The 25435-nt window shown below is 37.8% G+C and overlaps 1 protein-coding gene and 1 pseudogene across 1 annotated transcript; both read right to left on the bottom strand.

Moving 5' to 3' along the window:
* Window positions 1-8753: 8753 nt before the first annotated feature.
* Window positions 8754-9687, bottom strand: LOC131900398 (vomeronasal type-1 receptor 4-like; annotated as a pseudogene).
* Window positions 9688-21523: 11836 nt separating this feature from the next.
* On the bottom strand, window positions 21524-25165 carry LOC131900252 (zinc finger and SCAN domain-containing protein 4-like). Its single transcript, XM_059251615.1, has 3 exons — window positions 24770-25165; window positions 22302-22461; window positions 21524-22215 (listed from the first exon to the last, which is right to left on the bottom strand). Exons 1-3 carry the CDS (start codon window positions 25163-25165, stop codon window positions 21524-21526), a joined length of 1248 nt encoding a protein of 415 aa, XP_059107598.1.
* Between the last annotated feature and the right edge of the window lie 270 nt (window positions 25166-25435).

Genomic DNA, 25435 nt, shown 5'->3' with positions numbered 1-25435 from the left:
GGAAGAGACAGGAAACATTACTAGATGAAATATAGAAGAGCATTGAATCCATGACAAATCTGTGATATTAAGCTTCTCATGGAGAATAACCTTGGCTATTACTTGTAACCAAATTTTGTCGGACTACTGCTATTTTTCTTACACTGTTCTCCTGTTGCTTTAAATATCCCCTGCATTATTTCAGAAAATAAAAATGTTCAATTAAAAGCCTCTTTGCATAAGCAATTTAATTCTCCTTCTGCACCTCTGTGCATTGATTTCTTGTTTCCACAGACATGAGGAGCCATAGGAGGTGGAAGCTCTCTGTGTTGTTTCAGTGATTTATGTATAAACCTGAGTGTGGAAAAGATACAACCTAATGGTTTCCAGAAATATCTTAGAGCTCTTTATTTATGGTTTAACAAACACTCCTCCTGACATAGCTGATTTTGTGTAAGTTTATTTCAAATTTCTCTTCCACATAATTTTAAATCATTTCCCTCATCTTTTGAGGTTTCTTTATCCAGTGTGGGCCAAACACTTTATTTCACCATATTTTTAAATGCTCATTCTTAACCATTTAGAACCCTACAGATCTATCAATTTCACAGTGCAACACATGCTAAACATTCCTTTTGACCACATAGTAAGAGAATGTTGGCCTCTGAGATTTTGGTCTCTGCAAATTGTAATTTACATACAGAGGTACTGTAATTTACTTACAGAAGTAGATTCTTGCTGGTGTCAGGTCCAGATGAGGGATGGGTGAATGCAAAACTCGCAGCAGATAAATTAGACATGGTATACTTCTGAGTTTCATTTTACAAGAGATTGACAGAGAGAAAGCACATCTCAGTATGACTCTTCCTACTCTGTCTGGCAACCCGTCTCTCTCACAGGCTTTATTTATACAAAAAATCATTACCTCTTGAACATCTTTTAGTCATCACTGATAAACCATAGGAAATCAGTTATCTTTTCCAAAAATTTCCCTCAAGTTTTAACATCACTGATAAACAGAGTTATCATTTTTATTCATTAACTCCATAACCCAATTTTTAAGAATATAGAGGCATATGACAGTCCTTTCTCAGGCTTTTATCTCTGGTTGCTTCAAGACGCTAGACCAAAACAAAATTCTCAAGCCAGCCCAGGCATACTGCTATGTCCCAAGACATGCATTATTAACTTTTAATGGTCAGAGTGCCCAGGAAAAAAATCCTCAGGCCAAAGCTATTGCAGTTATTATTCAAATTCTTGCCTGTACTATATTCACATTTTTATCTTTGTAAATTTTGTTTGTATGTCTAATCCTGGCATTCTGTTCTTCCTTGGTCATGTGTCACCATAGGGGTGCTGCATGAGCTAACTTTTCTAAGAAAGAGAGATCCTGATGTTTCATACTTTTAGCATCATTCTACATCATTCCTTGCCCATAAGTATAAGTCTCTGTGTAGGGCAGAGATAACCTCAATTGTTACTACCACGTAATTGTCTGAGTGTATACTGGGAAGAGGCTTGTAATCTGATCTATAGGCGACTCCGCTAGCCCACCAAATCTTGTTGACACAACCTCCAAGGCATAAGGAAGACCTTCAAGTAGATAAGGATATCTTCTTTAAAGCAGGGGGAAATAGTATGTTCAAGACTGTTCTGGGAAAGCTTAGAAGCAGCATTCTTGGGAGAAGGCATAAATGATTGATAAGAAATTTTCCATCAATCCAATATCCCCAATTGTACAAATCTGAAAAGTGCCTCAAGTACGCAACAGGTGGAGATGAAAATAGGAGGTGGCATGGCAGCCATCATGGGGCTCAGCATTCCTGGATCATTGTCAAGCAGCTGTGCTGGCTTTATGACTTTTTCTGTTCTCATCAGATATGGCCATGCCAGGCTCTCTTCCAATACATTTAAGGGTTCAATTACTATGCTTACGATGCATATATGAAACTAAAATATCCCTAAATTGTATAGGCTTTTTTAACAGCTCATTCCCATTTTTCCAGACATAAAAACCTATTTTTTAAAATAGATTGAGCTTATAAAATCTCATGTTCTTATGAGAAAATAAAGACTAATGGATACTTCTACTTTTGTAACCAAACTTCCTTACTCTACTCAGAGAAATGACTAGGACATATACAAGAAAATATTTTAAAATAAGCCTCTATCTACACAGAAACAGAGTATATGTCTTGTGAGTTTTGCCTTTACGATGTCTGGATGGAGAGGGTTAGTTCTGTATTTTAGTAGAGCTCTCAGGTGCAGACCAGGCCCCAATCACTCCAGTAACTATATAAAAAGTATCTACTTATTAACATTTATTCATAGTCCTGGTGAATCTCTGAGCAACCCTAACCCATAACAGAAGCAAGCTATGCTATGTGGAATTTTCAGTTTCATAGGGAATACTGAAATTTTTCAAATAGAATAAGAATATATTCCCTAGGTTGTGACAGAGGTTGAAGAAAGTGGCATTATGTAATCCTATCTCGTTCCTATAAAAAATTGTTGAGGGTGGTGTTTGGCATCCTGGGAAAATATTTTGGCTTGATATTCTGTTTGTGTGGGGGAGGTGGCCATTTTCTATTGGTTTGTTCAGTAATTTTGGTGAGATTGGCTCTGCATTTCAAAACCCATCCACTTCTTCCCTTTTCACCATCACTCACTCCTCCTCAAAATCCATCCCTATTCTCCAGCTCCCTGGCTTGCCTTTGTGTCCTAAGACCCAGCAGAGCAGAATGCAGACAATCTTCAGCATGTCCCTCTGCAGATCAATAGCATGTGAATCTTTCTCAGTGTTTGTGATGGAAGTAAGGTTATTCAGGGGTGACATCACTTCCCTAAACAGGCAATGCCGTGGTTACCTCCTATGACCTCATCTTGACCAGAAAGGAGATGAGTTCATGACATAACGATATATCAGTCACACTCTATCAGGAAATTCCACCTATATAGAGACAGGCTGTCTGTCTTGTGACCACTGAGGTCCTATGCAGGCAGCATCAGCCATCACAGAATCTACTTTCACAAGTAAATCTTAAATTCTTCCCTCAGAATTATAGAAGCTAGGACAGTCTGCTGCATGCTATGTGAGTGCAGCTCTGAACTGGTCTTTTCCTTTCCCTAGATACAGAGCAAAAGGCAAATTTGTAAGCAGAGGAAATGATCCAGTATGTGCTTTAGAATAATAAGGGTTAAAGAAACCTGTACATGAGATGCTCTTACAGTCCTATTCCGCTCTTCTTGAAACTATTTGCTATAGTTTTAGCTATAGGTCTGTACCAGAAAGAGGGAAGTAAGACCTTTATGAGTAAAACAAAGTGTGACAGTGTTATGGGTTCACATCTTCTCCCTTACCCTTTGAAGAAATATCAGTCTGTATTCAGAAAGATGCTACAATGCACGGCAGCAACAGTGAGCTAAAGGAGGAGATTCGTATAGACTTGAGCCACCCCTGCTTAAATGTACAAACTCTGGCTTCCAGAAGTTGATGGTTTTCTTTTTCCTAGTGCAAAGCTGAGTGCCCAGTAGGAATTAAGGGATATGATCACATTGTAAAGGAAAGCAATAGTAACAAGGATCTAATGTCATATTTATATATATAAAATGTAGAAAAGGCAGACATCGGTAGCAACCAATAGCAAGTAATTCTAATGGGGTTTCTCTCTATGTACCAAATTTACATTTTCATAATTGAAGCTGACTGTTCACAGCAATGCTACTGTTTGAGTCTAACTGCTAGATATTATTTTGTCTTCTGTGTACTTCCTTGGACATATAAACAGACAAAGAACATATTGTCCCTTTTAATATGAAATATTATATATTGTAAATATTTATGTATGTTTAATTTAATTTGCAACATGTTTAGACAACTGTAGTATATTACTGATCATTTTCTAGGTGTGAATAATGGTACCTTAGTTATAAAAATATAGGTAAATTTCTCGAGACTGCAATTCTGACTATGAGACTATTTTTACCTTTAATTATTTTAGTTTGTATGTAAAATTTATCTTCACATGACCTGCATTGTTTTCCTGGGGTTATTTTATTTTATACCTTCATAATACAGGTCTGAAAATATTTCAGGTTTCAATAGGATTCTTTGGTAACACAGGGAAGGAATTTAAAAATGGAACAAAGAAAAGAACAGCTAGATGAACAAATTTTCTTTATATTCAAACAAGAAATATTTTAAAAGGTGATGAATGGTAGTGTTGTATGTATTCCAAACACTGTAATCTCATTTGCTGCAGCTGTTCTCAGTCCAGTTAAGTCTTTTACCCTTGGTGGGATCTGGTGAATCTGGAGTTAGAATGATGGTGCAGTGAGTAAAATGCCTGCCTCCAATCCTGAGAATTCCAGAGACTTACATGGTTGAAAGTCAGATAATACTCCTGTGAGCTGTTCACTAACTGTATCCATCTATCAGTGCTGCAACAAATTCAAATCGAATATTGATTGTGAGGTACTGTGCAACATGCCAACTCAAAGTGAAGGACACTATAGGGATGACCATTCACCACAGTCTGCGCACTTTTAAACTCAGAAGCTTTGTCTGAAAATGACACACTTTCTAATTCCTCTAGATTGGAATGTACTGGTTGAAGGTGAACACAGTATTTAGAATGGCATGAAGAGAGTAGTCCTGCATGTCTATCAAGAGTTCTCTGGATCTCACATTAAGTGATAGTCACAGTAATATAACAGAATGTCATCCACAGACATGGCCATGGGGATCCTCTTCCTGTCTCAGAATGCACTGGGGACGTTGTTTAACTCAGCCTTGCTTTGCCGTTTCTTTACTGATGTATTCTCTGGAATCAGAGCCAGGCCAAATGACCTAATTGTCAAACACCTGACCACGGCTAACTTCATAGTTCTTCTCTGTAAAGGAATCATTCAGAAAATGGCTGCTTTTGGTTAGACATATTTTCTACATAACATTGCATGTAAACTTGTTTTTTATAGAGTCGCCAGAGGAGAATCCCTTGGATCCAAATCAATCTTAAATTTATTCCAGGTTATCTTGATCACCTCATGGACTGCCAAGTACAGTTCAAAGACAGAGACCCATCATCAGAAGTTCTGGCTGCCTATGCTGGCCCTGAAATTAATGGTAAATGACTTGATTCCTGTGCTTGTGACAGACATGAGGGATGGAAGAAACTGCACAGGGATTAGAAAGTTTCTATATTGTGGTATGGCCAAAGCTTAAAATCTAAACTACACATTATTTGTCATCTTATTCAGATCTTTGGATGTTATGTGTTTGGTAATCATGATGTGGTTCAATGTTTCTCTGGTGCTTTTCTTGATGAAGCACAAGCAGAGGGTCCAAAACTTTTCAGAATTCTGTGTCGTTGGCCATCTCCTGTGACTAGAGCCACCTAAACCATGCTTGTCCTGGTGAGCAGTTTTGTGGTCTTTATTCAACTCCTGGCATCTTCACCATGTTTATGCTTTGTAAATGGAAACACTAGGTGGCTGGTCAATGCCAGTGCACCAACAGCTGCATGCTTCCCAACATTTTGTCCCTTTCTTATCATCAGACACTACACCTCAATTTCCAGGCTCTGATGGACTTGGTAATATCAAACAACAAATGTCAGAATTCAGAGTTCTAACATTTACACTGCAAATCCTATTCCCATTCTTTTGGTTCTGTCCATTTATTGTGCTTATCATGTAAGACTTAGCTATAAGCTTACATTTTCTAAAATTTCAACAGGAAAATGCCTATTGTCCGGTGAAAATATGAAAAGTGTTAGTATTCTTTCTGGTAAGATCATTACCAATAGAAAAATGTCAACACCAGGACTATATGTATCACAGCAATTTATAATTCTCATGAGAGTGCATCTTAATCAATGACACATCATGTATGAGAGATGAATTTATATTCAAGAAGAAAGAAAAAATCACCATGAAAAAAGAAGGAAAGAAACAAAAGAAAAAAGTAAAGCTACAGGTAATTAATGAGCTCAGAAAGAGGGAGAATTAGTCTTCCCTGGGAATGAATCCATTAAATGTTAATCCAATACCAAGTCCTCAGCCATAAAAATATAAACATATGATCAACACTATGTGGACTTTGAAGATTATAATTATCCATATATATAAATAAATTAAAAGAGTCTATGAATTTGGGAGGAAGCAGAGGGGACCAAGAGAAAGTTGGAGTAGAGAATGGGAGGTAAGGAGGTAAATACAGTCCTCATATATAAAATTTTCAATATAACAGGGTGCCTATTTGATATAATAAAAGATGGGAAGAAAGATAATGAAACATATCAAAATCCAAATATAATAGAACATAGTATAATAGAACTTAGCAAAGAAGTGGAAACAAGGAGATAATGTTTGAATCTTAGATGGTCTTTTAATAAAAGACCTAGAGCCAGATATCAGGGTGAGAGCTAAAGGATCAGAGAAGCAGAGCAGCAGCCACTAGTGCTTACCTCTACAAAATCCTCAGCCTAAAGAGAGAGAGTTCCTGTATCCTCATGCCTTATAAAACTTTCTTTGCCCTGCCATATTACTTCCTAGGATTAAAGGAGTGTGTACTTCCCAAGCAAAGGCATGAGATCTCAAGTGCTGGCTAAAGGTGTGTGTCACCACTGCCTGGCTCTGTTTCTTTCCTATACCAGATCAATTTCATGTAGCCCACTGTGGCCTTGAACTCAGAGAGAACCAGAAGGATCTATCTTTTGATGTCTTCCAAACTTACATACTTTATATATCTTTAGGGAGTTTCTTTTCTGAATATGTTAACAAAGATAACAATAACTATCACTATATAATATTCTATTCCCTCAGAGATCCAAGAAGGAAATAATGTTACCTAAGAAAGCAAAGAGCAAGCAAGCAACTTCCAAAAAATTGTGAGTTATGACAAATAACTGGCTGTCTGGACAGTCACCCAAGAACTCTCTGCAATGTTGGAGTGTTCATCTTTGGCCTACAGACCTAGAATATCTGACAGATTCCTGTGAAATAGGATTTTTTAAAGGGCCTTCCTACCTTGTCTTGGCAAGGACTGGCAGTCCTTCAATTTGTGTCCTGCTTGTCCATTTTGGACAGCATACTGTCAGTTGTTGAGGCAAGGACACTTTCTCGCCCAGTGGCTAACATACCACAAAGAAAGTAAACTCCATATGGACTTTCTTTGATGCCCATTATCTTCTCTGAAGTAGATTGGTGCTGCCAGGAGAAGACATGTCTCATTTTCATAAACAAAAAAGAATCTACATTATTAAAACGTCTTAAATGCCATATTGTGTAGATCTCTGAAGTGTTTGAAGATGACATGTTTATCTAAAATACATTTCTGTTTGACTTTGAAAATATACCTAATGTGACTTCAATTGTAATAGGTGAGTGCCTAAATACAACTTGTATTTCTTTATATCCTAATTAGTAGGTAATAATAATTTTCAAGGACTAGCAATTTGCATTACATTTTTAATTGTGCTGTATAGGTCCAATAACCTTGAACAAGATTAGAAGTATGTGTACAGAATTTTCTAACAAAATCAACTCAAATTTGTATCAATGTACATAATTTGTATACAATATACAAACATCTAATCCAATATAAAATATTAAAAACTAGTAGCTGCTTTCTAGATGTAGATTCAATATTCTACTATTTATCTTATCCTATCTACATGATAAGTGACCTGGCTGTATATTATCCCTTATAATTCCATCAATTTTCCTGCACATTTTGTGATTTCATCTTTACTGTAGTCAAATTATATTCCATTTTGTATATGGACACAAATGTAATTATCAATTTGTCCATGTATGGATATGTAAGTGGTCCACATTTCCTTTTGATAATAAATAGAGCAGTAATGGAAATAGAATTACAAATGTCTCTGGGGAATGATATGGCATTCTCTGGGTATATGCCCAGGAACAAAATGCTGGGACAAATAGTTGTTCCTTTTTCTGTTTATTTGAGAAACAACAAAATGATTTCTATTATGTATGTTTTAAATTCTATCAAACTCTTTTGGTGAGGCCAGCACTACACTGATGCCAAACCAGACGAAGACAGGACAACAGTAAAGAAAATTACAAGTCAATATCTCTGATAAGTCTAAAATTCTCTTTGAAATACTAGCAAACCAAATTCAGAATTACCCCAAAACCATCAGTCATTTTTAATTGATTTTTGTATAGATATTAATCCTATTTTCTTCTTATGTTGGTACAGAGCACACCAGTTGAAATGGGACAAGGGCACCCTGTCCCAAGTTCATGGCCATGCCCTATTTCCATCTTGGTGCACTTAGAATATAGGAAAGAGACCTACCTGTGAAATCACCAAGCAGCCAAGATTCCCAGACAGAATGAAAGTCACATAAAAGATATTCTATTGGCAGCTTTTGGCTGGCTCCTTAGTGTATCAGGTGGACTTCAGGGAACACTCCTGCAGACAGAATGATCAAGGCATTGCCTGCCATTAGGTGCATGAGAATCAAATCTGTGGACTTTAATGTGCATTCTCTACAGTAAAGGATGAGATAGTAGAAAATTAGAGAGGGAAGACTCTCAGCCCTTCAAGTAGAAGAGTACAATGGGCCTCACACATTAGGATTTGATCCTGCAGGCTGCTATTTAATCACTGAACAAATGGCCATAATCAATTCAGCTACTCCTAAAAAGGCAAAAATTTACCAATTTAACTTCCTGTATTGACCTTTTGAGTGTGAAAGGTGTGTAAACAACTAAGTACCAAGCAAAACATATTTCCACAGTTAAAATGAGATTACATTCTTTTTATTCCTTATCCAGAATAAACAGTGCTTGGATACAATAGAGTAATGATCCATGAAAATAAAAGGGTACAAAAGATGGATAACAGAGAGAATTTAAGCGATTGATGTTTGTCAGCCACCAATTTTGATAATACAAAAGACTAATGAAGCCTCTTAAGTTGGAGAAGAAATTATTAAAAGCCAGAAAGGTAGATACTAGGATCAGAAAGTTCTTGGTGACTCTGGATTCAGGGGAATTTCTGCTGGAACCATGAGTGCTACGGATGTGTTGGACCCTCTGTTTATGTCTGTAAAGAATGACAATCATGGATCCACTAGACCAGGCTATGATCACAGAAAAGAAGACTTCAGGGAACACCATCAGTGCTGCATAGAGATATTCAGAAATTTCATATTGAACTACGATGGAACAGTATTCAAAGTCTCATCTTGTTGTCACATTTTTGCTATTCCTGTTGACAAATGTGTATGCAATAGGAATGAAATTTATCAACATATACAGGATCCAGAGGAGGTAAATGTGACAGCCAATGTTCTTCTCAACTTTCACTTTTTGATCCTTCCAACAGGACTTCCTGGGACTAATGGTCAAGGCCTGAAACACACTCAAGAGGCAGATGATGCCAGTGGACACACTCCTGACAAATGCTTGAATGTACAATAGGAGCCTGCATTCAAAATCATCCAAGAAATGTTTAAGTCCCCATACTGCCATTGTTTGGGGCACTCCTGCAGAGAGAATGATCAAGGCATTGGCTGCCATTAGGTGCATGAGAATCAAATCTGTGGGCTTTAATGTGCATTCTCTACAGTAAAGGATGAGATAGTAGAAAATTAGAGAGGAGTTTCCCAACATTCCAGATGAAATTTGTGATAAGAAAAGAATTCTCATTGCCATATTCCAGAAGTCCATTATGTGATTTGGTACAATTACCTTCAGAATATAGACACACAATTCATCTGGTCAGAAAAATACTGACAAATATTTACAACCTGCAGTGGAGGAAAAGCCTTAAATTGATTGGACTACTGGAAGACTGAAACAAAAGTACTTTGAAGCTAAGGTGTTCAAGGCCAATCTGAACACTTAAACAGACCTCTTCCTCAAAAGTTTGACAAGTTTAGTTACTTTCCATGTATATCAATCACTATGAGAATGAGCAATAACTCAGGATGTCCATAACGATGGAATGAGAGCCAACAAGTTTCATAGAAAATGAAACATTCACGATGATGTGACATGGGCCCATGAGAGACAGTGAAAAATGACAGCCCATAGAACAAATATAATGCAAGATTTTCCGAATATCTTGATATTTTCTAGTCATGGCATAAAAGAAAACAATTTCAATAATGTTGACACAGATTAAATATATCAATGCTTAATGTTTATCTCATCTAAAAATAGAAGATTATAGAGTGAGGAAACTATAATACCACAAAGAACATGTCTATGGTCTTTTGATGTGGCCAGAGTTCCCTCAGCTCATCCTGACTCAGGTGGAGCTATCTTTTGTTTAAGCTGAAACTAACTCTCCCTTTTCTACTTCCTCTATGAAAAGTCTCTTGGAAAGTACTCAACTCTGTTCTACAAAATGGGAGTCAAAGTGCCCCACAAAACTGAATGTTTTTAACTTCTTTTAAGTGCTTGATTGCTTTATCCACACAAATCCCTGACAACAGCAAATCAGTTATAAGTGTTCTGGTATGTTTGCCTTTAAAACATCTGAAAAATTAATTTCAATCTTCACTGTGCGAAGTGTTTTTCCTCCATGTAGTAACCAAATCCACTTAATACAGAATCTCATTTTGGACTTTGTTCATGCTGCGTTGTCTTTGGGCCTTTACCCTACAATAGTCTTAGATAAGGAAAAATTATTAAAAGCACAAAATGCATTAGAATGAGTCTTTAAGTGACAACTGACATCACTTTCAGACATGTATTCATAAAATTCATAAAACATAGACAAACACATGTATGCGCACACTTTCTGGGCTGTTAGAGAGAAGTGGGTATCAGATGTGATGAAATCTCAAAGAATACACAACAGCATAGTGTAAGGCAAAAAAAAAAACACTACCATAAATGGCAAGGAGAAGTACAATATATTATGAATGATGGCTACTGGAATAATATTCTGTGCCTCAGTTGAAACTGTGTATGGGATAATCATGTACACCTCCATTGGCTGAGAGAGAAAATGATAGTAAAAAAAAAGCAATATGTTAGACAGTCCATCAGTGAAGTGATGTCAGAGTAAACTCTCAGCAAACCATACTCTCTTCCTGTGGGAGAAGGTGTCTGAAATCCTCTTAGGTAGCTGAGATTACCTTGAAGAAGTAGGCAGAAACATCTGTAAATCAATACCAAGCTGAACCATACAGTCCCAGATAAGGCAGAATTGCTCCATGTAATCATCAGCCATGCAACGACATTCAACTAAACAATCAAGAACTGGAATAAAATTGGGTAAGATTCTTGGGACCTGAAAAAGTTAAAATAAACTGGATATAAGAGCTATAACATTAAGAACTACTAGATACTAGCAGTACACACTTTCCATTCACTTGTATTGTGGAACACCCTAGGGGATGGCTACAGCAGAATATAGAAAGCATTCTATTCAGTGAGGTAGGACAGTCCCAGTAAGGTAACTGGCGTATTATCTGTCTCAATGTGGTTTCATTAGTTATAGGCGTAAGAAACACATGTTTATGTGGAACAAACGTATGTTGATCCCAACAAACTAGAATTGGGTCATAAGAGAGTTAAAAAGAGTCTGCATGAGAGAGGCTGTGGAAGGAAAGAAAGCACAAAAGGTCTGAGAACAGAAGGAACATAATGTGCATGCAATGGATAAGATGGAAAAGGAGCAGTGAGATGAGGAGAGGAAGGATTGTTTCAACTAAAACATTAAATATGAAGAAGCCTTAAAGAAACTGGGTACATTGAAGCTAACTAAAAATAAAAGAAAATAAAATGAAAAATAAAGGATGAAATACCAAGCTTGGGCTTGTTTGTAGATTAACCTCTTATCGTGGCAATGTGCCTGAATGTAACACCCAGTGCTGTGCCAAACTGATCACATCTGCTTAAGAAGAAGAAATACAAAAGTGCTTGGCAATAACTCCAGGCCTAAGAATAACTTCTGTCTTAGTTAGAGTTTCCATTGCTGTGAAGACACACTATGACCCTGATAAAGGAAAATATTTAATTGAGGCTGTCTTACAGTTTCAGAGGTTGAGTCCATTATCTCCACGGTGGGAAACATGTCAGAGTGCTGGCAGATATGGAGCTGGAGAGGTAGCTGAGATTTCTTCATCAGGATCCACAGGCAACTGGAAGTGAACTCAGTCCCACACTGGGCATAACTTGAGCATATAGAACTCAAAGCCTGACCCACAATGACACTCTTCTTCCAACAAGACCACACCTGCTCCAAAAATGCCACACCTCCTAACAATGTCACTACCAATAGTCCAAGATTTCAAACACATGGGTTTGTGGGGAATATACCTACCTATTCAAACCAACACAACACCAAAGTAAATTTCCTTTGGTTACTGAAGAAATTTGAAGTATATAACACAGTAGTATTCTTAGGAGCATCACCATGAAAATCACCCACATGATCAATTAACAGCCCTTGATTAAATAATCAATATATACACAATAGACTTTTTTATACATGGACACCACTTAAAATCTTACACTATTGGATTTTGCTATATACCACTGAGTTCCCAGTGATGGGTTCCCTGAGAAATCCCATGCAATTCATGGTTATTAGTTTTAAGTCTTAAAAAGTATAAATCACAAACAAAAATGAGAATGGTTTAATTTTGTTGGTTGAACGGCAGCTGACATCTGCACATGAAAATCATGGAATAACAATGATACCAATTTTCTAATGAACACCATGCAATATTTGGGAACACTGATACTGACTGACCTATGAATTCATTGAAATGTTTGTCAGAACAGTGTCATAAGTATGTTCTCTATTTATGCATTGGCTGGCTCATATGATGATCGTATGTATAGGACACTTGACATTATTTAGGATACACATCACCAACACTGGACACATAAAAACACAACATCCCAGGATGCTTTTCAAAGGTCTACCTTCCTGGCACTGTTTCCTTGCTGAGATGCCAGGCCCATTTCCAGGAAATTGATGCCAATATACCTACCCTGCTGCATCTGTGAGGATGGAGAAGTATCAACAAGATGCTCCATGCTAAGACCTGCTGTGGTCTTCGAAACTCCTTGAATAACAGTGACAAGGAAATGTCTGTACCACATCTTTTAGAATTGAGTATTTCAGTGTCCACCTGCATTCATTTTAGTGAAGAAAAATGGTAAAATAAATATGGACCAAAGACCATGACTGTTTGTGGCTATTCCTATGCACAAATCTGTAAGGTCACACTGCCCAATTCTGGTAATGAATATTTGTTTTCACAGGCATAGTACATTTCACACAAGGCAAGACATTACTGATCACATCTACTGAACCCCAATATTCTCACTAATAAATAATCACTGTGTTTATTTGTTAAGGATTGAGTGTATAAAGGCAAATAAAAGTTTTATGAATTAAGTGTATATATGGCAGATAGCAGTGGAAATATTTGAGTCCCTGTTATCCTTTTAGTTTGACACTTTTCTTGTTTTTTTTTCTTTTCTTTTTTCTTTTTTTTTTAGCTGTATTAGGTGTATATTGTCATGATCTGATCTGAGAAACATCGAGAATAAATGCCTCTTTAATCCAACAGCTGTTTTGTTGCAAAGTGGATACAAAAAGGTCATGAAAGTGGCAAGTGTATCACAAACACAGTGACCTCAGTCTGTGATTATAAGGCCGTGATACACGTTGTCAAACACATTTACTTCTTACACGGTTGTGTCTCCCACCTGATATTTTTATTTTGTTGTTATGTACTTGTATGCTTTTTGGTGTTAATTTTTATCTGAGAGGACTAGAGAAAAGGCTCAGTGTTAAAGAACTCTTGCTGCCCTTGCTGATGACCTGGGCTTGGTCCCCAGCACCCATTGGGTGGCCCACAATTAATTGCAATGGAAGTTCCAGTGGACACTGACACCCTCATATGCCACTGTAAGCACTGAATTCCCACATTGCACACATATACATGCAGGCAAAACATTCATATACACAAAATAAAAAGAGACAAATAAAAACATCTTTTTAAAATTTAGTTTTCACTTCAACATGAATGTTTCCTCCATAAAAAAGTACAAGGTGCAAATAAGGCTTTCAAGATTGTAAATAAATACAGTGTTCTAAGTTTGATTTGACATAATAGAATATTGCCCCAACTCTCAGTTTAATTTCACAAGTATGAGATACACCACGAGTTTATGATTCTACCAGAAATATGCATTATTATCATTACACATATAAAAGCTACAGTGGAAACTAATGAGGAATTATTAACACTATTACTCTGTAAAATGCAATATAAAATACTAACATGTGAATAACAAATAAAAGCATGAGAATAAAACTGAATGACCAAAACAAATGACTGAAAATTCTCCACTTATTTGCTAATACCTTTCTGTTTTTATTTTCAAGTCAGTGTGCCACTATGTACCTCTGGCTATCCTGGAACTAATTTTGTAGATCATGTTGCTCTCAAACTCACAGAGACTTCCTACCCATGCTTTAAAAATGATGACATAAAAGTTAGGCACCTCAATAACAGGAATATTTAATTATTATTATATTGATTTATACAGTATAATGAAATCTATGATGATTTAAAATTCAGATAGTGTGTGTTAGATTATAAAGAATAATCAGAATAAAGAGATTCCTTAAATATTCTCCAATGGTATATAGGACGATGATCTACAGAAGTAGCTGAGTGGTAGAGCCCAGGCTTGCAAAGCACAAAGCCCTATGTTCTAAAATCAATAACAATAAACAGTAACATAAGGCATGGTGTCACATTCTGCTTAACGTTAAAGTAAGACTAATACAGGGGAGATAACTGGAATTGGAAATAATGGGTAAAAACTGATGTGTAAAACAGAAAGAGATGACACAAGAATAACACCATAACTTAGCAGTGACTGAGAAATATGGATATGTACCTAACTTTTTGCAGTCCCTGTGATTTTTACTGTAATATAAGTCCCCCACTCAGTGACTGTGGATACCCCAGAATAACGCAGGCCATCTGTGAGGGTGCTTAAGGACTATTGTAATAAGTCAATAGGAAAACTAATCCTACACTCCATACTGTGTTGATTAGCTTGGAATTATTATGGTCCTGGTTGTCATTGTCCAATAATTACACTCTACCTTCCTTTCCTTGTTACCTTTCCAAGTTCAAGAGAAAGAGTTTTCAAACCAGATATTTTACCACTGGCCATTCAACACAAAGTTACCACTGCCTGTATAACCAGATGATAAATACAGTGTCACATAAGAATACTTTTTAACTCCAGAAACATTCACATCTGGGACCTTCCCATGGTTGTGTGCTTCTTATAGTCACATTATATTGTCCACTATCAGAAAAAATCATGATATGTTCACTCATAATAATAATACTTCAAAAATAATCAACACTCATGGAAAGTAGGCCAAATTGTCACATTGAATTATTACAATTGTCCTTCAGGACCTTCACAGTTGGCCTGCATTATCCTACTCTATCCATAGTTATCTTTAGTGGGGACCTTACATAGTAGTAAGAACCAACAAGGAGGAAACAATGTTAAAAAATGTGTATATTTCTCAGTCCCTCTTTAGTTAATGAGTTATACCTGTGCTTTCTCTCTCTGTTCAACAGACCTGGTTCTACCACAGATTCCCATTACCAGACATGAGCACTTATGCAGACCTCGCCCTTCGGATGGATATTTCACCCAACCTGAAATACAAAGTACTAACCAGGCTTCATCATCTGCAGGAAGGTAGGGTCATAGGAGAGATACTGAGGATTAAGAAGCACTTGTAATAGAGTCATGTCAAACCTGAGATAGAAGTCTGTGACCTCACCTCCCTCCAGAACTGCAATTTTCATTTCATCTGCAGTGACAATGACAGTGTGGGTTTGGGAGACAAAATAATTGATGAAACTTTTCCAGATGCTCATTAACAAAGATACTTAAGAGGTTCTGGTGAATATCTCCACAGAGGCAAATTGTGGTTAGGAGGCATTGAGTTTCCATAATTCCTCAAGTCTAAGGCCCTTTCGGATGGCATTAGAAACTCTGAGGTCTGTTTCACAAGAAAGTTAGTGAAGTTTCTCTATCTCACTGAATACAGGTTTCACTGACTTCTTGAGCACAAATCAAATTAGTTTTAAAAAGATTTATAAAATTTATTACTTAAAATGAGTATTTCATAGATGCGTATGCCTCTTAGTTTGGTGCACTCCCTTTGTCTACTTTTCAGTTTACTTTTCATACCCTCCACCAGCATTCTCTCCAAATCTCATGTCTTCAAAATAAACACTGAGTCTACTTACTGAATCTAGTATGTGCCTAATTCAGGGACACATATGGAAACACTGTTAGCCTCTTAAAGTTGAATACTCAAAGAAATCTGACACTTTGTCTCCCAGAAGCCATCTGTGGCCAATAGCTAATATTCAGCCAGTAGTGGGACCTCCTGACCCCCTTCACTAACAAAGGCTTTAAAGTCCAGCACCCAAAGCTTTCTCCAGGTGTGCAAGGAAGAACCTACAAACAGCTAGAAATCTCTACTTATCTGAGGTTATGAATAAATCTACGCACACCATGCTCTTTCAGTCCATTCATTTTATTATTTTATGTAAGCTTCTGATCTCTCTGCTCATGTCTCTATGTTCTACTGCTTCTCTATATCTTCTTTTCAGCTCTCATTCTTAGCTCCTCTCTTGTCTGACTATCCATACATTTCTAACAGAAGACTCCTTGCAATGCTGAGAAAAGTTTCAGTACTCTAAAATTCACAGCACATTCTTAGAATAGATGATAAAGAGCATAGCCTTTACCATGGTAATCCAAGCATCCAAGGTCTGAAATAAGAGGGAGGGGGTGCAATGCTCAGAGTGACAAACTCCTGAGACATAGCCATTTTTCAGGATACTTGGCAAGCAAAGAAATTGCAGGGTTTTCTTTGGGTGCTTTGTGATACTATCCTTTGAAAGACAACTGCAACTCTGAACTTGGGCATAGCTGTAAAGTTTTAAACTCATGATTTACATACAGAGGTCTTTAGTCTAGTTATAATACTAGTTTTAATTCTATGCATAAGTGGAGCAGAAGTATTTCAGGTCCAATGCCTCACTGATGAGCTATTGGCAGTTGACAGCTACTGAATAAGGGAAATCATTATCTTTGAGTTTGTAGTCACTGGTAGGTTTCCTACCCTTGGTGGATGATCCTACACTCATGCTTGTTTAGGAAGCACTAAATAGTCTTATACGCTATCAAAAAGAATGACAGGATTTTAGAGATGGGTCATATGAAAAGCGATACAAGAAGGATTGGAGTGAACGAATAGAGGGTATATAAAGGCTCATATTTCATTATATACCTGACTAAAGTTTCCAAGACATTTTCTAAAAAGCATTAAAAAAAACACTGTGGATAATGATACAACAATTGCACATAATATTTTTAAAAAGGGTGAGATGTATGTCATTTATTTGTTGAGTGCAGTTCTTCTGGGTATATGTAAGTTCTCCTGTGTGTTCCCATGGGAAATGGGCAAGCAAGTCATTCATTAGTGTCAGAGTCTTGGGAGAAGGGACCAGGGGTTCAGAAGATAAGGTGATAGGAGGACAAGGAATATAATGTTTGGACCTAGGTGGCTTTACAGATGAACCTCTGTGAGTTCAAAGTCACCCTGGAAGTTCTGATATAGATTTAGTCTAGGGGAGAAACAAAGCCAGGCAGTAGCAGCACACACCTTTAATCCAAGTACTTGGGAAGCATACACCCCCTTAATGCTTGGGAGAGAAAGGGATATAAGCTATGATGAGACAGGAAATAAAGACTTTCTTTGCTGGAGACTTTTGAGTGAGGACTTAGAGCTTTTTAGGCTGAAGAGTTCTAGAGGTAAGATATGGCAGTAGCTTGTTCCTTTGTCTCTCTGATCTTTCAGCATTTACTCCAATATCTGGCCTGGGCTTTTTATTAAAAGACATTTTAAGATTCGTGCAACACATGTCTAAGTGGCTATGCATACAGCATCATCACTGTGATTAAAAATCTCACAGATTGTTGTTGATTGTTAGTCTTGATCATCAGCCTGATAGATTTCAGGCTTTATATCTATATATCCATATATTATAAATATATTTATATTTATATATATATATAACAAATCATAAGTGTAATATATGTTTAATTAATAAAAAGAAAAATATTGTTTTCCTTAATTCTTGAGTAAATGATTTCTAATATATATTAGATATTAGAAATAGATATAGATATATTATGATACATTTACAGTTGTAATTTATTATTATTATTTTTTATTTATTAGATTACCTTACACAATATGGGCTTTGCCACTATAACAATGCTAGTGGGGACACATACCCTAATCCTGTCTAATCAAAAAAAAAAGCTCTTGGTCTAGTCGATGCTGATGAACTTTTTGTTTCAGGGATCAGCTCTTAGTCCAACTGGCGCTAGTGGGCTCTGTCTCAGGGAGCAGCTGCAGTCTTACCATGTGGTATATGGTGGTAGTGTGACCTGTATGCAGGATGTCTGCCTGTCTACTGGACTCTTAGTCCAGTTGGGTGCTGGCAGACTCTATCTCAGAAAACAGTTGCAGTCCCAGAGGGTGGGTGGGATTTGAGGAGGTGGGGCTTGGGTTACAGGGTGTGATGGGGGATGGGAGTAGTCTGACCTGTGTGCAGGAGGTTTGCCTACCAACTGGCCTGAAACTGGAACTCCAATGAGTTAGAGTGTAGGGGCATAGGGTTGTGCCCCTCGGCCCAAAGCCTAAGGGGTGGGACGTGTTTTCGGGTATGAGGATAAAGACTCACCTCTTAGTCCAGTGGGGTGCTGGCAGGCTCTGTGTCAGGAAAAAGTTGCAGTCTCGGAGGGTGTGTCCTGACTGTTTTCTTAAGGTGACCCTTTTCCATCCATATTTACACAACATTGTCAGACCAGCCACTTCACTTGAATTGTAGTGTCTACATATGAGAGGCAATAAACTACACCTTCTTAGATCCAATGGAATTTCATCAATATTTGATACTTCATGTCTCTGAGAGTTAAGATTTTCTTGCAAAATGAGAACTAAGTCTTCCTTCTGAATCCCAGTTTGTGGAATCAGCATGGTTTTTCTGATACACTTTATGTTACAAAGAAGTTCCCATGTGACTTATCTTCAAGAAATTTTACATATGTTTCCCTTTAAATGTTCTTATGATTACAGGCACTCGTGGCAGAAAAATATGGCCAGATTAATGAGTTTGATTTTTCACCCTAAAACGGTCTTTCTGAGATAGCCATATTGTCCACATGTATATTTCTTGACAAACATTACTGTTGGTTTGATTACACAGGATTAGGGCATGCGTCCCCACTAGCATTGTGATTTGGATCCTTCTGCCTTAACTGCTTGAACACTGATTCTCTATCCTACTCATAATACACTAACTTGTTATTGCAATTACTCATGTTGTGGTGACAGCCAAACATAAAATTTTTTTGTTGCATCTTCATAACTGTAATTTTGATATTTTGATGAATTGTAATATAAATAGCTTATTGCAGGATATAGGATGCCTGTGTAAGGGTCACTTGGCCTCCAAAGCAGGTGAGACCCACAGGTTGAGAACAAGTGCATTTGAATGTTGGATTACACACATCTGCCACAATGGGCATCAAAAACTGAACCTTTGATTTTACTTGGTGTGTGTGATTTTTTCATTTTGTTGTCTTTAGAAAAGCTCTCATGTAGGCAAGGGTGGCCTGGAACACACTATGTAGCAGAGAAGGACTGAACTTATGATCCTCCTGACCACATCTCCCAGGTGCTATGGTGCAGGAATGCTCCATGCCATCAGGATATCTCATTGTTATCAGCTGAATTCTGTTTTCTGACACTCACATGTACAGGTCTTAACCCTCAAACCTAGGATATGACCTCATTTAGAAACATATGGAAAACTGTGATTCTATTCCAAAATTCTCTAATCCCACAAAGGCTACTATCTCTAAAGATGAAAAGGCTAAGAAATCCCCACCATCACAATCCAGGAATCTTTAATACTGAAATCTTGAGAGACTAAATCCTGCCAATCTACAAGTCTCATGAGGAAAAAAAAAAAAAAAAAAAAAAAAAACAAGACTGGAGAACATATCATAAGGAAAGGGTTCAGAAAGCCAAATGCTGGGGAAAGGATCAGCCACAAGGTATGCCAACAATAAAAACTTCAAAGTGGCCAGGTGGAGATGGCATACCCCTTTAATCCCAGCACAGTGGGAGGCAGAGCCAGGCAAATCCCTTTGAGTTTGAGTCCAGCCTGGTCTACAGAGCAAGATCCAGGACAGGCACTAAAACTACATGGAGAAACCCTGTCTTGAAAAAAACAAACAAACAAAAAAAGAACTTCAGAGTCAAAATGCATAAATTGTATTGGTATTCATGTCAGCTCTTTCTGTATTTTAATAAATTGAAGGCTCCTGGTGGCTAGCTGTAAGGCTGTACTACATACATCAGGGGGATATCATGGTTTGCCACAACACGTCTACAGGTTACTTGAACTCAGCTAGGCTTCAACCTGGAAATCACCAACACATACACAGATGCCAACATCTCAATCAGCCTATGCTTGTCTTCAACTCTGCACAGAACCCTGTTTTACAATATACATATTAGTCCTTTTTCCTTTCTGTAAGATACTTTTTAGAGTTCATTCGTTGAAAACATTTGCCAATTGCCTTCTATTTGTCATTACGTGAGGTCAGCATCCACACAGCCCCGTCTATTCCACAAGTTTCTAGGGAACTGTGGATAGAGCTATGAACATTACAGTGGGACTATAATGGAATTGATAGGGATGGCTCATTTGAGCCACTGTGAGCAACTGAAGCTTTTTACTCTACATCAGGACCCTGTCCAACCTGTGGGTGCACATTCTTGAACTTTAAGCAGTAATCACTCATAGCATGGGAGATGGCTGAGAGGGCAATGCATTTACATTGCAAGCCTGAGACTTGGGATTTAAACTTTAATGGGGTATCAAAGTCAGAGGGAATGGCAGGGCACTGACATGAACCTGTAGAGATAAGGGCTGCAGAGCAGAGAATGTTTGGAATCTGTAGTACCAGACATACTTATGTACAAAGCTCCTAACAAGAAAGACACTGTCTCAAACAAGGCAAAATTAACGAACTGACAACACAGTCCTCTATTGTCCACTCATGTTGTGGAACTGAGACCAAAAAAAGCAGACAAAAACTCACAAAATCACAAGCACAAGCCACACAAAATATACATGAGAGGCAATTGTATTACAATTCCATTCATTTATTTAATATATATCAGGCAGAAATTATAAGCTATTTAATGCTTTAGAAAAATATTACTTAACATAAAACAGACTCATCTTCTTTATCCACACAGACAGATGGAACAATCCAGAAGTTACAAATCATGTCTTCAATGCTTACTTCCTGTTTAGAAGCTACATGCTTCCTCATCTACAGATGAAACAGTAAGCTGGAGCCCTGCTATCATCTGGTGAGGAAGGTACACAGTTCATTCTGCTTTGTGGCAATTCCTCAGGTGACGGTGGTATGTGGATGACTGGCGAAAGCTATGGTTACACAGGGAGCAGGTGTAGGGCTTCTCTCCTGTGTGAATCCTCTCATGAGCTTTCAGATTGGTTTGATTGCTGAAAGACTTTCCACAAGTACTACATTCTAAAGGTTTATTTTCCTGGTGTATGACCTTATGTACTCTCAGGTCTGAGCGAGTATAGAAGCCCTTATGACATGTTTTACAGACAAATGACTTTTGCTTCTTGTGTATTCTCTGGTGGGCGGCAAGTCTACTGGGATATTTAAAGGTTCTGGGACATTCCTCACATTTGTGTGTCTTTGGGTCTCTGAGGCGTCTCTTTTGGCGACCCCCACGTGTGGAGCTTGCATCATGATTCTGGCAGTCTTCTGTCTGCTCTGGACTGGAGATCATCTCTGGTTGTACCTCCATAGGGACATCTTCAGAAGAAGTTCCTCTATGAATTTCTTCCTGGTACCTAGAGGTGACTTGACTTGTTCTGCTTAAATCCAGAGGATTTCCATCAGAAACACTTCTGTCTTTAGGTTCATTAAACTGAACTTGTTGGATAAGGGAAAGGGAGTCCATCTCATTTCCAGGACGACTATTCCCATCATTTACATCACTAGTGCTCCAGCCATTGTTTTGGCCATCTTCCCAGTCTTCATGTCCTGTGGAAATAAGACAGTCTATGAAACTGTGCCCAGAAAAGATCCCGACACAACACCCTTCCTCTGTGCAGCTTCCTGACACTTACCTGTTGTCAATAACATGTCTTGGGGGATTGGCAAGGGTGTCCTTGCACTCTCTTGTATTGAACTTCTTGCTGATTGCTGCCCTTTCAGAAGGTTGAAGGTTTCTTCTAAGGACATATTCTTAGAAAAGAGGGCTTCCTGCCCCTGCATGGAGACGTGAACCTGTAAACAAAGCCAGAGGACCATTACCAATGAATCTGTGGATTTGTGGATGAGTGAAAACCTGTCCTCTAACTGATTGCACGGGATCACTGAACTATGAGTTAGGTCATTTGTCTATCTCTCATCTCTAATGGTGTTATTCTGTCATTCACAAGTTATGTTCTCTAAAGTCCTTATTCACAATGTATTTGCAAGTGTTGAGTCACTGTACCAAGGGAAAAGGTAAGGTTAGGTTTCTGCAATGTCTAGCCACAACATTTTCTTCACCTGGTCAATGCATTGAACAAGGAAAGGTATTCCTGTTCCAATCCAGAAAATAGAGACTTACTCCATCAAAAAAGGCTTCTCATTTTTTTCCAAGGATTGTCCCCATTCCACCCAATCTAGGGCAACTATAATGAAATAGCTGGTTTACTGAGAAGACACCAAGGCTAGGTAGGACATATCAAGGAGGGAGGTAGTCTGGAGATCGAGAAGACCCAAAGGAGCCTGTAAAAATTCTGACATAGACTTGCCTGTGGGGCTTGCACCTCTAGGGCCTCCTCTGTTAATTGATGGGTGTTATCTGTTCTAATATTTTTTTTTCTGTTTAATAAAGAGTTGTATGGCTAGTGTTTCTCTGTATCTCCTTAATTTGAAGCTCCTTATTTTTCCTCCTTCTCTTGCACCCAGGATCTATAGTTATTACTCAGTGCCCAGAACCCTTAACATTTCTGTAGTCTTTGTCTGAAAGATGGCTGCTATGCTAGAAACTCCTTATTCAGCCTTTGATTAGTAATAGTTAGTTTTTTTTCTGAAATTCTTAGGATGTCTACAGTAACTGTGTAATTGATGTCCTTTTGGTGTCCTGGTGTCATATTGGCAATTGTAACTTTCTGCTTTCATGCCATTAACTCTGACATTTTCATTCCCAGATAGCTGAGGATTTCCCACCCCCCACTTCCGGCCATTAGTCTGTCAGTGGTCCCTATCTCTTACACCGTCACTTCACTTTGCTGTGGGAGTGGGTTGTATTTCCAATACCTATATTTTTGGTTGTTAAATTTAAATACTAACTCTAGATAAAAACCCTTGGTTGATGATGCCCTTAGTATCATAGCTCTGTTTGTAAGTGATGTTGTTTTCTATTATTACGTCCTTAGTACAACTCACATCTGACTGAAACACTTCTAACACATATATTGTCTCCACCTAAACATGCTGTCTCTGCTGTTAGGAACGTGACAGCATTTTATTTGGAATTCAGTTTCAATCATGAAATGATCAGTTTAAAACAAAATCAAAGGAGTGAAATGTGGGATAAAACAAACTAAAATGACAATGTGTGCATAGAGTAAAAACCTGAAATAAACATCAGGGTGTGGTGGTGGACAGCTTTAATCCAGTACTTGAAGTGCTGGGAAAGTATAATTCCTCTGAATCCTACTCAAGCCAGTTGAACAAAAGTCAGTCCCAAATGGGGAAAAAAAACCCTAACCAAGCAACCAAACAAACCAACTAATATCCAAATTTAAAAGTTTAAGGCAATAAGAAGTTATTTCAACCATGACATTTAGAAATGTATGTATGCGGTGTTTGAAAAATGTCACCACCTTGACCATTTCTGAGAATAACTGAGAATTATGCAGACCTAGACATTTAAAGAAGTTTCAATGTAGTTACATCCAAATTAAGAATTTCAGTTCTAAAACTTTGAATTGCAGCCCTTTATTATTCATCAGGACTTTTCTTAGGGATGTGTTGGTGTTGAATGTGCATTTAATAGCCACATTTCAGCATCAGAAATCATATTCTACATTCCTGCACATTCAGTTTTTTACATAGGAACTTAATGACATGTAGTAGACAATTTAGAAAACCATTAAGACAATTAGATCCTCAGTTTCCACAGCCCAGGTCCTGGAATAACAGGCTAGGTCTGAGAGGCAGAATTTTAAATGTGTGCTGCAATTCCAACTAAACACTCATAATTACAATATAATCACCTACCTAAATGAGCCATCTTCCAATCCCAGCCAGGGTCTCTATTCTAAACACTTACAAGCTTTGCTCAAATATCATCTCCCAGTCTCCCTAACACCATGTAAAGAATATAAATAATTGTATGAGTCAAAAGAGCCATGCCTTCTTGCACTTTTAAGCCCATTAAATTTATATCACATTTATAGTAATACATAATCTCCATTGTAAATATTTTGTTGGAGTGGGACAGCCTCACATATAAAATAACTACATCTTCTTACTTTTCTGCAAATATAAATGACTGTCTTGATTGCTAACTTAACCATCTCTCAACCAAGGTACTCACCATGACGGGAGGCTTCAAGCACTCATCAGTCAGACTTTCCATGAATCTCCCCATGTTTCTGCCATTTGATTCCCACTTCTCTTTCAAGATAGACTTGTCCTTGTAGTGCCCAGTTTTGAGAAACTGAGCCAAGACCAGCTGAGAAATCATCTGCTCCTTGCTATGCTTTTCTGGCTTCAACCACGAGGTAAATGACTTCAAGATTGCTTGCAGCTCATGCTTTGCACAGGAACCATTGTCATTTGTGGGAAAGTTGAGCTGAGCAGTTGAGGAGTTACAGATATCTTCTTCCCACTGTAGAGAAGTGTCCTGGCTTGGAATGAAGTTCCTGTTGTCTAATACATGGCCACTTTCTGGTGACTGGGGTTCAAAGGAGTTGTTGTGCTGGAAAGCCATTCTGTTGAGACTCCTCAAAAAATTCAACTTTCTCAGTCAAGTATCTCTCTTGTGACTTGAAGATCTATTTAAGAAATTTGTGAATATGTTAAAGCTATAAATTAAAACGAACACAATTAAATAATAACAACTAAGAGTCTTATCACAGATGGTTTCTATCTTATTGAGGATTTACTATTGCTGTGAAAGACACCATAATCACAGAAACTCTAATAAAGGAAACATTTCATTTTGGTGGCTCACTTACAGTTCAGGGGAGCATGACCTCAG

The sequence above is a fragment of the Peromyscus eremicus genome, chromosome 1 (assembly GCF_949786415.1).
Source record: "Peromyscus eremicus chromosome 1, PerEre_H2_v1, whole genome shotgun sequence".
Lineage (NCBI taxonomy): Eukaryota > Metazoa > Chordata > Mammalia > Rodentia > Cricetidae > Peromyscus > Peromyscus eremicus.
Note: the sequence above shows the minus strand (reverse complement) of the source record. Positions and strands in the feature narration are given on the sequence as shown.